The sequence below is a fragment of the Lytechinus variegatus genome, chromosome 14, assembly GCF_018143015.1.
Source record: "Lytechinus variegatus isolate NC3 chromosome 14, Lvar_3.0, whole genome shotgun sequence".
Taxonomy (NCBI): domain Eukaryota; kingdom Metazoa; phylum Echinodermata; class Echinoidea; order Temnopleuroida; family Toxopneustidae; genus Lytechinus; species Lytechinus variegatus.
This window is the reverse complement of record NC_054753.1, coordinates 391,423-407,246: the sequence shown is the minus strand read 5'-3', so window position 1 is coordinate 407,246 and position 15,824 is coordinate 391,423. Positions and strand designations below refer to the sequence as shown.

Genomic DNA, 15,824 nt, shown 5'->3' with positions numbered 1-15,824 from the left:
GTTCAATACATCAGTCAGACGTGCGCATGCGCGTTCATCAAGTAAGAAGTGCTGTGCAGCGGATTCTGTCACTGTAAGTTGGTCATTATTTGCGTCTTAGTTTCCAAAGTGAATTAAGCAAAATAAACATTCTTAATTCCTTAAGATGAACAAAGATCGATTGATTATTGTAAATGTAATTTTCGTACTCTAGAGTCATGTTTTGCTTGTAAACACAAACGACATTAACCTATTGTTTAGTACAGTCCCATACGCGTATATTTTTGTGGTAAATTCGGCCAATATTTTTTTATATCTGTTTGGGGCTCTTTATATAGTGAGTGATTGTATTACCGACCGGCCTTGTATTACCGAACGCGCGCATCATATGCGTCAGAAAATAATCCAATACGCTCAAACCCTTGCAACTTCCTTCCAAAGGGAACTTAAATAGAAAAATGATGAAAAATTATCAAAAACACAATTTCGAAGTCTTTATTTTAATTATATCCTCGAAACAATAAAATATGGTCAAAATAGCTCATCAGTGACTTTGACTGTTGTTTTCCCAACTTTTCCCATAGAAAACACACGTTCGGTAATACGATACCTTTTCAAGTGACCAAAATTTTTCACTTGCGAAGAGGGGTCCGATTGGAAGCTGATGTCGTAAAAATGAAAAACAATTTCGGCAAAATTTCTCCATATTTATATTTTGTAGGTATTTGTGTATTTATGGTGAAAGTTTGGTAAATTTTATTGGAATAATGTGTTTGATATGATCAAATTCATGAAAAGTGTTCGGTAATACGATCCACTACCATACTTCATTTAGGCCTATCAATTACGAATATAGCCCGACTGACGCTGTGATCTTCTCCGCACAGCTGAGAGGGACATGGGGTATATCTCAAATCAGTATCTGAGCAAAATGACCTCTTAGTCTTATTTAGTTATTTCAGACCTTATGATTATGATGAACCGTGAGCCGAGCATGCAGCTGCAGTGCAAGAAGTCTGAACTTGAACTGAAGTGCAAGTCAAACTTTTTTCTCATGTCTGTTTGTTGGAGCTGGATTTTTATTAACATTGTTTTTCTGGAGATTTAACAATAAAGTTTTAATGTTGCTTGGATGTAGTTCCAACCAAATGATCAGTCTGTTGCACCATCTGACCATTGGCATTTGGACTAGTAATATTAATAAGCACTTTACTCGGGCGAGCAATCGTGCGGACAGATGACAGAGCACTAGACGTAGATATTTGCATTGCAGTGAATGGCGAGCGCATGTCTAACACACACAGTTTGCTCCGCTCAACTCTTCGGCCAAGTGCTGGAGTTGCATTCGGAATTGCTTGAAAAAAAACAATCAGTTTCCTCCTTTATTCTGCTAGTTTTGAAATCAATCTGTCTTTATCTTTTAAAAATCCTAAGATTATTATTTGAATTTTCTTTCTTTGATCACAAATTATATTCATTGAAAACTTAATTTCTAATGTTCAAGCAAGAAATAACAAGTCATGTTTACCCTGTGCACAAACCTACCACAGGACACTTACCCACTTAACTGGGCGTTGTGGAGTGCGCCTGTAATCCAGGCTGTGGGGAAGTTACAAATTGATGCAGAGGTTCGAGGTTCGAGCCCTGGTCACGTCTTTCGGATGGTGACGTTAAAGGTCGGTCCCAGACGTAAATAATCATATCTGATTGATACACGTCTGACAAAACTCAAATTCACACACACACCCCGAAATAGGGATAGGCAGGGCTTGACACTAGCGGCGGTCCGACGGTCCCGGACCGGTAAAAATCGCTGTCGGGCCGGTAGATTTTCAGAAATAGGAAGATTTACTGGTCCGACATGACCAGTAAAAAATATCATTGTCGGGCCAGTAATTTTTCCAAAAATAGCAAGATTTTAAGGGTCCGACATGACCAGTAATAGAAACCATTGTTGGGCCAATAACTTTTCCAGAAAATGAGAAATGGTCAAATTCACTGCAAACCATTCCCCCGACAAATTCTGTCATTCACACACAGAATGAATCGCACGTAATTGCTACTAGAGCAGATACAGTACAGTGTACATATGTAGCTAGCCAGCCACACAACTCACGTGGTAAATACTGGCTGCGCGAACGAAGCTTGGCTAAACTCTGGCAGAAAACTCTCACAGAACTGTCAAAATTCGCGGTTCATACTCATGAAAGGCTCTTATAATGTCCATATTTCCTAAAAATTGGAGTAACTCTGTCATTTGTAAGCAGTAAAAGGATAAATTTTCACTTCTGTTTGGTTCAAACAGATCGGGTTTCGGGTGATATCGTCTGAATACAAGTTAGCCCCACATATGCATTTATGTGTGTGTTGATACACTTGGTTTCTGACTTTCTTTCGTAGCTACCGTATTTTAATTGAGCCAAAAAGAAATTGATAAATTATTTATGATGATAGTTTTAGCTTTCTTCCTCTGTTTTATTCCTATTTTTCTTTCCTTCTTTCTTTTCAATCTTTCTTTGTTTCTTCCCTAATTTTTTTGGTTACTGTCTTTCTTTATTATTTTCCTTTTTTTCTTTCATTCTTTCTATCCTTTAAAAAAATATTTTTCTCTATTTCTTTTTTTTTCTCTTTCTTTCTTTCTTTCTTTCTTTCTTTCTTTCTTTCTTTCTTTCTTTCTTCTCTCTCTCTCCCTCCCTCCCTCCCTCCCTCCCTCTCTTTCTTTCTTTCTTTCTTTTCCTTCCTTTCTTCCTTTCTTTCTTTTTGATATTTTTCTTTCTTTAATTCTTGAGTCCATCCATCCTATATTCATCTCTTCTTCCTTTCTTTCCTTCCTTTTACCCTTTTCTTTCCTTCATTACTTTGTTTCTTTCTTCCTTCCTTCTCCCTTTCTTCCTTTCTTTCTTTTTGATATTTTTCCTTTCTTTAATTCTTGAGTCCATCCATCCTATATTCATCTCTTCTTCCTTTCTTTCCTTCCTTTTACCCTTTTCTTTCCTTCATTCTTCATTACTTTCTTTGTTTCTTTCTTCCTTCCACCAATCATTTATTTACCTTTTTTTATTTCTTCTTTTCTTTGTCTCTCAGTCTTTCTTTTTTTCTTCCTTTCATCTATTCTTTTACCTTTTCTTTTTTTTATATTACTTGCGTCTTTCCTTCTTTCCCTTCCTTCCTTTATTTCTTTCCTGCTATCTATCATTTTACCTTTATTTCTTCCTTAATTCCTTCTTTCAATCCTTCCTTCCTCTTTCTTTCTTTTGTCCTTCTTTCCATCTCTCCTTTAACCCTTTCTTTTTTTATTGCTTCTTCTTTCTTTCCTTTACTACTTTCCGGATTTGTTCTTTCTTTCTGTATTGCTTGCTTCATTTCTTTCCTTCATTTCTTTTTTCCTTTTTTCCTTTCTTTCTTTCTTTCTTTCTTTCTTATTTTTGTTCCTTCTTATTCCTTCCTTCCTTTCCTTCTTTAGTTCTTTCTTTTTTCCTTCCTTCACATCTATCCTTTCTTTACCTTTTCTTTTTTTACTTCCTTCCTTTTTTATTCTTTCTTTCTTTTCCTTCCTTTCCTTCCTTCATTCCTTTCTCTTATTCTTTCTTCTTTTCCTTCCTTCCTTCCTTTAATTCCTTATCCTTCCTTTCTTTCTTTCCTTCTTCGTTTCTGTCTTGCTTTCTGTTTGTCCTCCATTCCTTCATTTCATTGCGGGGGGGGGGGGAGGGGGGTAACGAAAGGCTAGACAAATAAACTTGCGCCTTTTTTTTAATGTTTTCTTTATTTTGGGGGACCAGTAGATTTTAGGTTCGGACCAGTAAAATTTTGAAAAACTGGGTATCTACTGGTCCGACATGAATAGGTTGGACCAGTAGAAAAAATGGGTTAGTGTGAAGCCCTGGGATAGGTGTAGATTTTTGGATAGGGGTACAGTGTAGTTGTCCGGGGGGGGGGGGGGGTAATCGTCCAGGGGTAGTTGCCCTTGAACCAAATAAATCATATGCCAATATGTCAAATCAATCTGAGTACTTTAAGATTCAAATAAAAAGCTTGTACAATTCCCCATAAGCTATGTATTTTAAATGTGCCATGCCCAAAACAAAGAGAATAATAAGATTTCGCAATCATCTTTTGTCCACAAAAAGCCCTGTTTTTGTATCACAAAGATGACAATAACTCGACTTTTAGATATTGGAAATTGAAAATTCAAACAGTTTTGTGAATCGTAGATATTGTGCACATTCTGAGCATATCAAACATGCTGGAACAGCCTTTCCTAATTTTCACCTGAAGTGCCTAGAATTATTAAGAGATTGCCAGTTGAATAGATGCCGTAAGATGTATACACCCTTTCTAATAATTGCAAATGTGGCGGCCTAGATGTGCAGAAAGTGATGGATCGCGATTGTGAGTGGCAAAATGACTAGTCGGTACTTGGTCTCGATGCAGGCAATTGGAGAGCTGTAGCTTTCTACTAGCGGAAGGTTACTCTCAAACATGATTTGTATTCTTGTAATCAATCATATGTCACAAATAATTGAAACATCACAAATATCACAAATAATAACTGCACTGTCTGCATGTACACTAAACAAGTTTCAAAAGTTAACTTTTAAATATACAATATTTGTTCTGCATGTTTTTACAAAATGAGGATGGAAATCTGACTTTCCATTTAAAATCAGTGCTAGAATAAAAGATTTTTTATAAAAAATCATAGACATGGCAAAATTCATTGATGGTTATGCAGCAATTGATCTTGGTTTTCGTCATGGGAAATAATTGTGCGATCTTCTGGCCGATCACAGTCAGCAAATTAAAAACATGAGTGTTTTGATTTTTCAGCTATTGTCACTGCAAAACTGTGTAATGGATCAGATTTGTGATGTAGATCATGTTTAAATCTCATTAATAGCCAAATTCAATTATTTATTAACTATTGTCCACAATGTCAGTTGCTCTGTATAAAAAGAAAAAAAAAATGGAATTTAGAATAGAATAACAATAATCCAATTTAAAGGACAAGTCCACCCCAACAAAAACTTGATTTGAATAAAAAGAGAAAAAATCAACAAGCATAACACTGAAAATTTCATCAAAATTGGATGTAAAATAAGAATGGCATTTTAAAGTTTCGCTTATTTTCAACAAAATAGTTATATGAACGAGCCAGTTACATCCAAATGAGAGAGTTGATGACATCACTCACTCACTATTTCTTTTGAATTTTATTATATGAAATATGAAATATTGTTATTTTCTTGTCATTGTCATGTGAAATGAAGTTTCATTCCTCCCTGAACACGTGGAATTCCATTATTTTAACATTTTGTGCTTCAGGCAAGGAGGTCCTAATCGTCAAATTCGTAAAAATTGAAATACTGTATAATTCAAACAATAAAAAACAAAAGAAATAGTGAGTGACATCATCGACTCTCTCATTTGGATGTAACAGGCTCGTTCATATAACTATTTTGTTGAAAATAAGCGAAACTTTGAAATGTCATAACTTTCTTATTTTACATCCGATTTTGATAAAATTTCAGCATTGTGCTTGTCTGATTTTTCTCTATTGATTCAAATCAACATTTTTCTGAGGTGGACTTGACCTTTAAGTAACATTACTAAACCTATTACATGAACTTACTTTTATTTGGTTACTTCATTCACTTTATAGGCAATTGAATAAGATTTCTGGTCGGGATTCAACAAGCTGACTCAGACATGAACAACAAGACAATGCTAAACAGTCCTTGTTCCTTGGAGCAGTATCTTCTCCTGGCCAAGACAGCCAAGGGAGCAGCTATGGTGGCCCTTATCAAGCAGTGTGTGGAGGCCCCAGGGGTCTATGTCTTCGGAGAACTCTTAGAGATGCCAAACGTTACTGAGGTAAAAGAATAATTCCAGTGCCCATTTCTGACTGTATGATCCTTTTTACCTCCTTATTACCAGATGTACTGAAAAATGCAGAGATCTGCAACCAAGTTTCCAGGGCCCCATTTTACAAAGAGTTACGATTGATCTGATCAATCGTAACTCTATGGAAATCCATCCATGACAATTTTTTCTACAAAAAAAATTGTACAATGTCCTTTGTATGCAAAGAGAAGCTCAGTGAATTTTTTTAGAAAACAATGAATGCACGAATATACATCATAGATGTATAATATTTTGAACAAACATGCATAATAGATGTTAACATTGCTGGCCTCCCATAGTTGCAATTGATCAGGTCAATCATAACTCTTTGTAAATTGGGGTCCCTTGCTTTCATCCTAGCTCGATCTTCCTCCACAAGTTTAATGACAGTGTCAGTGTCCAGTGTACATCATGTGCAATGTAAAATCAGAATATATAGACAACCATTTACTCACATAAACCCATAGTAATGAATTCTCACAGGTGGTTTGAATTTTACTGTTCAAATGTTGTGGCATAAGTAGGCTAAAAACACAAATATTATTTATCAGGAATCATTGGATTATTCCAAGTGCATAAAGGTGAAATGAAGCTTACCTATCTGAAAAAAAGTAAGAGGCTACAGTCTATTAGCCCCCAATAATATTCATAGTGCAATAGAATCTCTGAACACAATGGATGGACTTCGATGTTCATGGGTATGTTTGAGGATGTAAAAAAGAAATGTGACCTATAGAGCAGTACATCTTGTACATGCCAATACCCTGTGAGTAATCCCTACCCCCCTGGCTTCAGAATGAAATACACCCAAAATTGTTTTAGGAACTGAGAAAAGATTTTGATCCAATAGCAAACTTGTATCGTTTCAGGCAGATTATTTTGTAAGTCTTCTATTAATGAAAGAACCAAAACAAGAAAGAGTTTTTGGACCAATTTACTTTGTTCTGGTATTGTTATCCTAAGCACTTTATATTTCTTTGATTGTTTCCTCTCTTGTTATGTTTAGCTCGCCAATGGACCTAATGTAAATTATGTAGAACTGTTAAACCTTTTTGCCTTTGGAACTTACAGTGATTATTTAGGTAAGTAGAAAATGTGAACTATATTCATGAAGCATGTAATTCCACAAAAGGAAAGGACTATAAATGTATTAGTTTGCAGTAGAATTAACATTCAAAATTGTGCAGATTCTATACAGTGTAAATATCTGGTGGTCAACCTCCCATCTTTATTTAACAGATCAAATGTTGTTTAATTTCCAAGTCAGTCAACATGAATATTTTTAGATCAAAGTTCAAAGCACACACCGTATCATACATTTTAGCTGTAGCTAAGTACAATATTATCCTTTGAAATGGACAATGAATATATGAATTGAATTAATTTTAAGCAATTAAATCGATTCAATTTACATTAAAGCAATTACATGTATGTTGGTAGTCTTAGGTGATGTTTAAACTAAATGTAACTAAGTACCATGAAATCCTTTAAATTATGACAATGAATAAACTTTTTTGAATGCTTTTTATGACTGAAAATTTATATTCATGACTTGAACATTGCGATTATGCTGTCGGTACATGTATTTCCTTGCTGAAATTGCTGAAAGTACATACCAGTACCTTTCATTTCATCTTTGAAATTGTGGCATATGTACAAATGTATTATTTGAATTATAGAAACCTTCAAATAAATGGATGAAACAAACAAAATTAACAAAATGAATAAAACAAAGTTTAAATTGAGGGAAATTCCAAAATTAACTATATGAACAAATAAATGAAAGGGAACAGAATGATTTATTAAAGTGGATGATATTTATTTACTCTGTTAACCTCATCAGTGTATTATTTCTCATTGAATTGTAACTTATTTTTATATTTCTTTTATTTCAGCTAATGTTAATAAATTCCCAGAATTGACAGACCCAATGGTTTGCAAGTTAAGGCATCTGACAATTGTGTCATTAGCAGCCAAGTTAAAGAGGATACCTTATTCTGTACTACTCCAAGAGCTTGACATGAAGAACCTCAGGGAGTTAGAGGTACTAATATTTTTTTACATTTTATATGAAGGCTTTATTTTTGTTAAAGGTCAAGTCCACCTCAGAAAATTGGTGGTTTTAATCAATAGAGAAAAATCAGACAAGCACAATGCTGAAAATTTCATTAAAATTGGATGTAAAATAAGAAAGTTACGACATTTTAAAGTTTTGCTTATTTTTCACAAAATAGTTATGTGCACAATTTAGTCACATGCAAATGAGAGAATCGATGATGTCCCTCACTCACTATTTCTTTTGTTTTTTATTGTTTGAATTATACAATATTTCATTTTTTACAGATTTGACAATAAGGACCAACTTGACTGATCCATAAAATGTTAGACAATGGTAATTCCACATGTTCAGGGATAACTTTGTTTCACTGAACAATGGGGAGAAAATTAGAATATTTCATATTTCATATGATTAAATACAAAGGGAATAGTGAGTGATGTCATCAGTTCCCTCATTTGCATACTGACTAGGATGTACATAAATAGTTTGTGAAATTAAGCAAAACTTACAAATGTATTAACTTTCTTATTTTACATCCCATTTTGATAAATTTTCACGTTATGTTTGTTTGATTTTTCTCTATTTATTCAAATCAACATTTTTCTGGGGTGGACTTGTCCTTTAAGCATGATGATGGAGTAATAAATAATGTAATGTGGGCAAGACCAGACGCATCAAATGTGAGGTTTGATCAGACACTGTAAATGATAATTTGATGTACAAAGCACCAAATCCACTCTGTAGAGTGCTCAAGGCCCATAGAGAATCATTACTATTTATTAAATTCTTTTATAAATTAACAGGAAAAGTATTATATTTCATACTTTTCATAAAATATACATTCCAGGTTTTTTTTAGTGCTGGGTTTGGTGCATAAAAATTGAGGTTTGGGTTTGAGAAATGGGCTCTTATATATTATGTGCCTTGCCAAATTTCAGAAGTAAGAATCAACTTGATTATTAATCTCATTTCACCAACAGGATCTGATCATCGAGACAATATATTCAGAGATTATACAGGGCAAACTGGATCAGAAAAATCAACTCTTAGAAGTCGAGTTTACTATCGGACGAGACATCAGACAAGACGCTATTGCTGATATTGTTACTGTTTTACAAGAATGGTAAGATGATGCAATCAGTATTTTGTTAAAAGATTGTATGCAGTATTGTCTCTGAGTGGACCTTTATGCACCTATAAATATTTTCAATTACTTCCCTCCCCCATCAGCTCTTATCAAGTCAATTAGGGAAGTATGTAATTCTCAATAGAATTGTGCATGGACCTACCGTTTCCAGTAGAAATTGGGGTCAGAGTCCCAATTGGGATTAGGTTGAAACAGGTCTTAATTTTTGAGTTGGTATATTGGTGTACTCCTCTTAAAAATATATTCTTACTCATAATTCCTGACTAAACAGTGATCTTCACTGTAGACTCAAGTCCATACCACAACTGAAAATCCATGCATCCTTTAAATTAGGCCAATATCTTCTAATTATCATTTCATCAAATGCCAAATATTGGTATCCTACTAAGATTTTACTAATCAAGCATCATGTTGTATTGCAATTTCAGACCTGACGGACTATTACCAATGATACATGATGTCAATGTAACATTGGTAATCAAGTTGATTTAAACTACAACAAATCCAGAGAGGATTTAAAGATCAAACATGAATTACTATGGTAGGAGGCCTTCATGTTGATACATCAACTCTAAGCCACATCTGAAGTGATCTTTACTGTGAAATAGAATAGTTCACAATAGTTTTTTACCTAACCTGATGGAATTACCCAATCACTCTTATTCTTAATGTAGGTGTGATGGTTGTGATACAATGCTGAACAACGTTGAAGAACAGATCCATAGAGCAAACAAACATAAAGAAAACTGCTTTAAAGTGAAGTCACAGATAGAAACAGAGGTAGGTCATTATATTCCTTTTGTTGAATCTCATGTTAGAGTCTGGATCATGTTACGCTTGTGTGTTAATTTAGGTTCTTTCTCGTTACTGTATTGTTATTTAGGGAAGTTATTTGGGTTTATTTCCAACTCGGCTAATGCCAATTGCCAACTCGTCTTCTATCATTTGGTCTACCATCAATTCGTCCACTATCCACGTGGTCTAATTCAGTTTGTCCAAAAGCCATTTAGTCCATGCCATTTTGTCTAATTGAACTTAATGTTAATTTTGCAAAATTGTGCAAAATGAATGAAAATTAATGGATATTAGACCAACTGGTTATGAGATGAAATGGTCGTAGACGCAATGGTGATTAGATGAAATGATGATTGGACAAAATGTTTATTGGACCAAATGGTTATAAGATGAAATGTTGATGGACGGAATGGCTGAAAATGGACCATGTGGTGAGTGGTCGAGTTGGCAGTAGACGAATTGGCAATTTACCCTTATTTGCACTTTAAAGGACAAGTCTACCCCAACAAAAACTTGATTTGAATAAAAAGAGAAAAATTCAACAAGCATAACACTAAAAATTTCATCAAAATCGGATGTAAAATAAGAAAGTTATGACATTTTAAAGTTTCGCTTATTTCTAAAAATACAGTTATATGAAGGAGCCAGTTACATCCAAATGAGAGAGTCGATGATGTCACTCACTCACTATTTCTTTTGTTTTTTATTGTTTGAAATATGAAATATTTTGATTTTCTCGTCATTATCATGTGAAAAGAAGTTTCATTCCTCCCTGAACACATGGAATTCCATTATTCTAACATTTTGTGCTTCAGGCAAGTAGGTCCTAATCATCAAATTCGTAAAAATTGAAATATTGTATAATTCAAACAATAAAAAAAAAGAAATAGTGAGTGACATCATCGACTCTCTCATTTGGATGTAACTGGCTATTTTGTTAAAAATAAGCGAAACTTTGAAGTTTGAAATGTCATAACTTTCTTATTTTACATCTGATTTTGATGAAATTTTCAGCATTGTGCTTATCTGATTTTTCTCTATTGATTCAATCAACATTTTTCTGAGGTGGACTTGACCTTTAAAAGTATTTATTCAAAGTTGATTATCAGCAATCGTTCTCATGGAGCATTGTGGCCCAGTGGATTAGTCTCCGGACTTTGAAACAGAGGGTCGTGGGTTCAAATCCCAGCCATAGCGTAAACTCCTTCGGCAAGAAATTTATCTACACTGCGCTGACTCGACCCAGGTGAGGGAATGGGTACCAGGTGGGATTTATTCCTTGAACGCTTTAGCACCTATTAATATGGCAGTTCAGTTACAGCCAGGGTAATAATATGATACCAAGTATCAAAGCGCAGTTGAGTATGTGCACATAGTAATTGCGCTATATAAATGGACATATTATTATATTAACACAGATATCAGTGAAGATTCAAATGGACAGGTAACAATGAAGTAGTTCTGTCTCTAATCATCAGTAAATCTTATTAGTATTTGGGTGTAACAATTTGGGTATGAGTGATCTAAACACGGTCTGATCGGTCTACATTTAACAATCTATCAAACTTTCTCTGGTATAAGGGTTGTGTTAATGTTTAGTGCAAGTGACTGGGGTTGGTGTTATGAGTCACGCCTCTTAGAAAATTTCTTCCTTGAAGATAGCTGACTCACTCAAGGGGTTAGTCTTTCATAATCATGGTAATAGAGGATCTGGGAATCTTAGATGTCATGGGGAGTCGGTAAACAAATGACTGACTGGTGTCAAGTGACTGTGAACGACTGAAAGGATAACAGGACAGTTATAAATGTATAAGAGTAGACCCAGTATATATCCCACCGCAATACTTACGTCCTTTGGCAAGGCGTTTACATTTGCCACACTCTACCCAGGTGTATGGATACCGGGTAGGAAGAAATTCCTTGAGTAGCCATGCTAAAGCTGTGGTATTAGTATGCAGTGCTTATAAACATTGTATTAAGCACTATATAAATGTTACATATTATTATTATTACAATATACGTGTACATGTAAACTGAATCAATTGTTGACCAAATTGGCTACACCTCTTGTATGAGACGATCTGAGCATTAGACCAACTGGTTGTGGACCAAGTTGATATAAACTCAATTTATTGTTATCCGTAGGTGGTGAACATCAAGAAAGCCATCAAAGCATCGTCAGTGGTCCAGGAAGGGGATGAAGCAGATATGGGGGTGGATACCAGAGAGATGGAGGCTCAATCTATGAAACCTTCCAAGAAACCATCCAAGATGAAGAAGTAAGAAAACACAAGGGCCTGAATTCACAAAGGTGGTTTTGAAAACCATCAATTGAACCCATGTTTATGCAGATTTCTTGTATAAATTGCGCTTATTTACTGCTTATGTTTAAAAGTGTCCAATGCTGATGCACGCTTTTGTCACAGTGTGCTAAAATGATGTCTGTTGCCATGGTTAAGTACGCTATTTCATTCTTGAGTCCTCGGTTTAAAGAGTGGACTCATTAATTCAAAACAGTGGACTCATGATAGCATACTTTTAACCATGGCAACACGCATCAATGTTGACACACTGTGACTAAAGCGTGCATCAGCATTGGACATTTTTAAAAATATATGCAATATATAAGCGTAATTTATACAGGAAATCTGCATAAACCATAGTTTTAATCGATGGTTTTCATACCCTCCCATCACAAGAAATATGAGAGCACTTGGAGGTGTTTCATGGAGTAAATACATGCAGTCAGAGCAGCATTTCATCAACACTTCTTGTCTGACAAGTTGTCAGATCTGACAACTTTCCTTGATTTTGATTGGCTGAAAAGTACTGTTACTATGGTAACTGGGATAAAACAGTACTTGTCAGAGAGAGCATCCATCAAGTCCTTTCATGAAATGCTTCCCTGAATTCCACAGACTAATTTGTTTTCAGCCAATCAGATGTTAGGATTTCAGTAGCTTGTAACAGTTGTCAGTGATGATCTCTGACTATTTGTTTTAATATATGTTCCCCAATTGCATAGAAGTTATGTAACTTAAAATCCAAGTGAATTAAACTCCAATAGTTACTAAAATGGTAGTAACCAATCAAAATCAAGGATTTCATGGAAGTCATGATTAGATGGCAAAGATCAGCTACATGTATTTGAAAACCCCAATTGAATGTTGCGTGACTCATCCTAGAAATTATGCTAGATTGGGTGGGCTGGAGGGGGGGGCTAATGGTCTGAGCAAATTACATGTAGCTTTGAACTTGGAAACAATGGCAAGTGAATGTACATTAGATTAGCTTGGGATGTCAAGTTTGCAAATACATACTATTATGCCTCGACATTAAAGAGGAAGTTCCCAATGACAATAAATTGGTTTCGATAAAAACAGAAAAAATGGAGAAAAATATTGGTGAAGGTTTGCTGAAAAAACCCCAAAACATTAAAGGAGAAATATATTGATTATGAATGTGGTCTTATTATATATCAACGGAAAGGTAATGATGTGGGGATCATCAGTGGGTCATTAAAAAATACCGAAATAATACAAAAAGGTGAAAATCGCTGATTAAAAAACGCTAAAATGCCCCTCCGAAATATGCCTCGCATCGGTCTCTGAATTGACTGGAATTTGATGACGTCACTGTCTGTACGAGAGGCGTGATTGGCTCTCCCACGTGAAGCTCCACTTGCATGCAAAACCTGTTGCATGGGTACGTTTTCTCCACACTGTCACTGAATACTTCTATCACGAAATGAAAGAAAACCCAGAATTTTATCTAGATTTGGATTTTCAAATTGATGATTTTAAAGATGAAGAGAATGATGATGAAGTGAACAACACAGTGACGTAGTTGGAGGTAAATTGGGGGAACTATGCCGATGATGATGATGATGAAAATTCAACTTGCCTGACGATCACAAGTCATGTACATGCCGATTCGCTACCAACTCATGCAGCTGCTGCTACAAGTGCTAGCTACACCGCGCGGGCCAAATTAAATCCATGAAAATGAATAACCACATCCAGACAGAGTCTATCATAAGAAGGAAAATAATGATATAACTGTACTTACAAACAAGTGAATAATCCGAACCTGAAGGCAAATCAACTCAACGAATAGCAGCAGACGATATGCACCGACGATAAACTTCATGTGGCTGGGATAGATTGTCACTCGTTCTGTTAGATGTAATTTGTAACTCATTAATTCGACAAAATTACGAAACTCTGGAATTATTTATAAATATAGTAACATCTCTCATTATTTTTTGTATTACGATAAAACCTGTTTTGAAGGAAAACGTTGAGGTAAACTAAAATTACATGTAAAAGATCATCCCCCAACATGCGTAGCTTGTATGTCATTGCAAACAAACCATCGCAAACATGCACGTATTCCTTCCTTGCTGATTGAGAGCTGTGCAACACGTGCATAGATCTATTCTCTCAGTCTCAGCCAAGGTGAGCAAACAATACGGCATGTGTTGTTGTTGTGGTTTGTTTACGATCACATTTTGATGGGGATGACCTTTTACATCTAATTTTAATTTACCTCAACGTTTTCCTTCAAAACAGGTTTTATCGTAATTCAAAAAATGATAAGAGATGTTACTATATTTTTATATAAATAAATAATTCCCCGAGTTTCGTAATTTTGTCAAATTAATGAGATAAAAGTTACATCTAACAGAACGAGTGACAATCTATCCCAGCCACATGAAGTTTATCGTCAGTGCATATGCCATATCGTCTGCTACTATTCGTTGAGTTGATTTGCCTCCAGGTTCAGATTATTCACTTATTTGTAAGTACAGTTATATCATTATTTTCCTTCTTATGATAGACTCTGTCTGGATGTGGTTATTCATGTTCAGCATGAATTCAATTTGGCCCGCGCGGTGTAGCTAGCACTTCCAGCAGCATGAATTGGTAGCGAATCGGCATGTACATGACTTCACTTGTGATTGTGTTGCAAGTTGAATTTTCATCATCATCATCGGCGTAATTCCCCCAATTTACCTCCAACTATGTCACTGTGTTGTTCACTTCATCATCATTCTCTTCATCTTTAAAATCATCAATTTGAAAATCCAAATCTAGATAAGATTCTGGGTTTTCTTTCATTTCGGGATCGAAGTATTCAGTGACAATGTGGAGAAAATGTAGGTTGCAACAGGTTTTGCATGCAAGTGGAGATTCACGTGGGAGAGCCAATCACGCCTCGCGTACAGACAGTGACGTCATAAAAAATCCCCAATTTCGCGGACGTAATTCTGCGTGTTTGAAGCATTCAGAGAGAGAACTTTAAACTATCAATTAACTGAGTTTCATCGGTCTCCATGATAAGTGATGTACACCATCGTGTTCTCCTTATTTTCTCCTTTATTGTGATATATGATTCTCCATTTTTACGATTTTCAATATAAATCTACTTTAAAGAATAAAAGAGGTATAAATTTTTGAAGTTTTAATTTAAATCTACATGTAAATCATGAAAAATATGTTTTATTTATTAGATGTCAATCCCTCTCATCTCTCTTCCCCAACTTTCTTGCTCTCTGTTTGCAGCTTGAGAGGGAGCGGCAAATTCTGGACAAAGTCAAACTGAGAAACTGCCAGGAATACGAGAGCATGCTGCCATCACCATGGTAACGGCCATGATCTTCCAGAAAAAGACTTTTTTGAGAGACATTGATCTCAGAGACATGACTAATACCAGGCTTATTGTGCTGGAGGAGATGTATATACTAAAGGATATTCACTCAGTGAAATTAATATGGGTGTGACCCAAGATGATGATTATATCATGGAAAGCTGATCACCATGGAAACTCCTTAGCCAGGATTGGAGTCCGTTTGGACTTCTACTGACTCCATAATGAGGGAACATCTCTACACACTACACATGTTTGATAGTATACCAATATTGACTGCTTTTAGGGGTATGG

General features: G+C 35.3%; 1 protein-coding gene across 1 annotated transcript; it reads left to right on the top strand.

The window, feature by feature from the left end:
• On the top strand, window positions 1-15,577 carry LOC121427401 (COP9 signalosome complex subunit 7b-like). Its single transcript, XM_041623774.1, has 8 exons — window positions 1-73; window positions 5,639-5,850; window positions 6,887-6,962; window positions 7,776-7,924; window positions 8,920-9,062; window positions 9,761-9,866; window positions 12,027-12,160; window positions 15,446-15,577. Exons 2-8 carry the CDS (start codon window positions 5,686-5,688, stop codon window positions 15,483-15,485), a joined length of 813 nt encoding a protein of 270 aa, XP_041479708.1. The 5' UTR covers window positions 1-73; window positions 5,639-5,685; the 3' UTR covers window positions 15,486-15,577.
• Window positions 15,578-15,824: the final 247 nt, after the last annotated feature.

What these genes read in the sequence shown, in the direction of transcription:
- LOC121427401 (XM_041623774.1), top strand. Translation starts at nt 5,686, where the DNA reads ATGAACAACAAGACAATGCTAAACAGTCCTTGTTCCTTGGAGCAGTAT. An exon ending in GTTACTGTTTTACAAGAATG is followed by an intron (nt 9,063 to 9,760) that starts GTAAGATGATGC and finishes TTCTTAATGTAG; the next exon opens with GTGTGATGGTTGTGATACAA. An exon ending in AGTCACAGATAGAAACAGAG is followed by an intron (nt 9,867 to 12,026) that starts GTAGGTCATTAT and finishes TGTTATCCGTAG; the next exon opens with GTGGTGAACATCAAGAAAGC.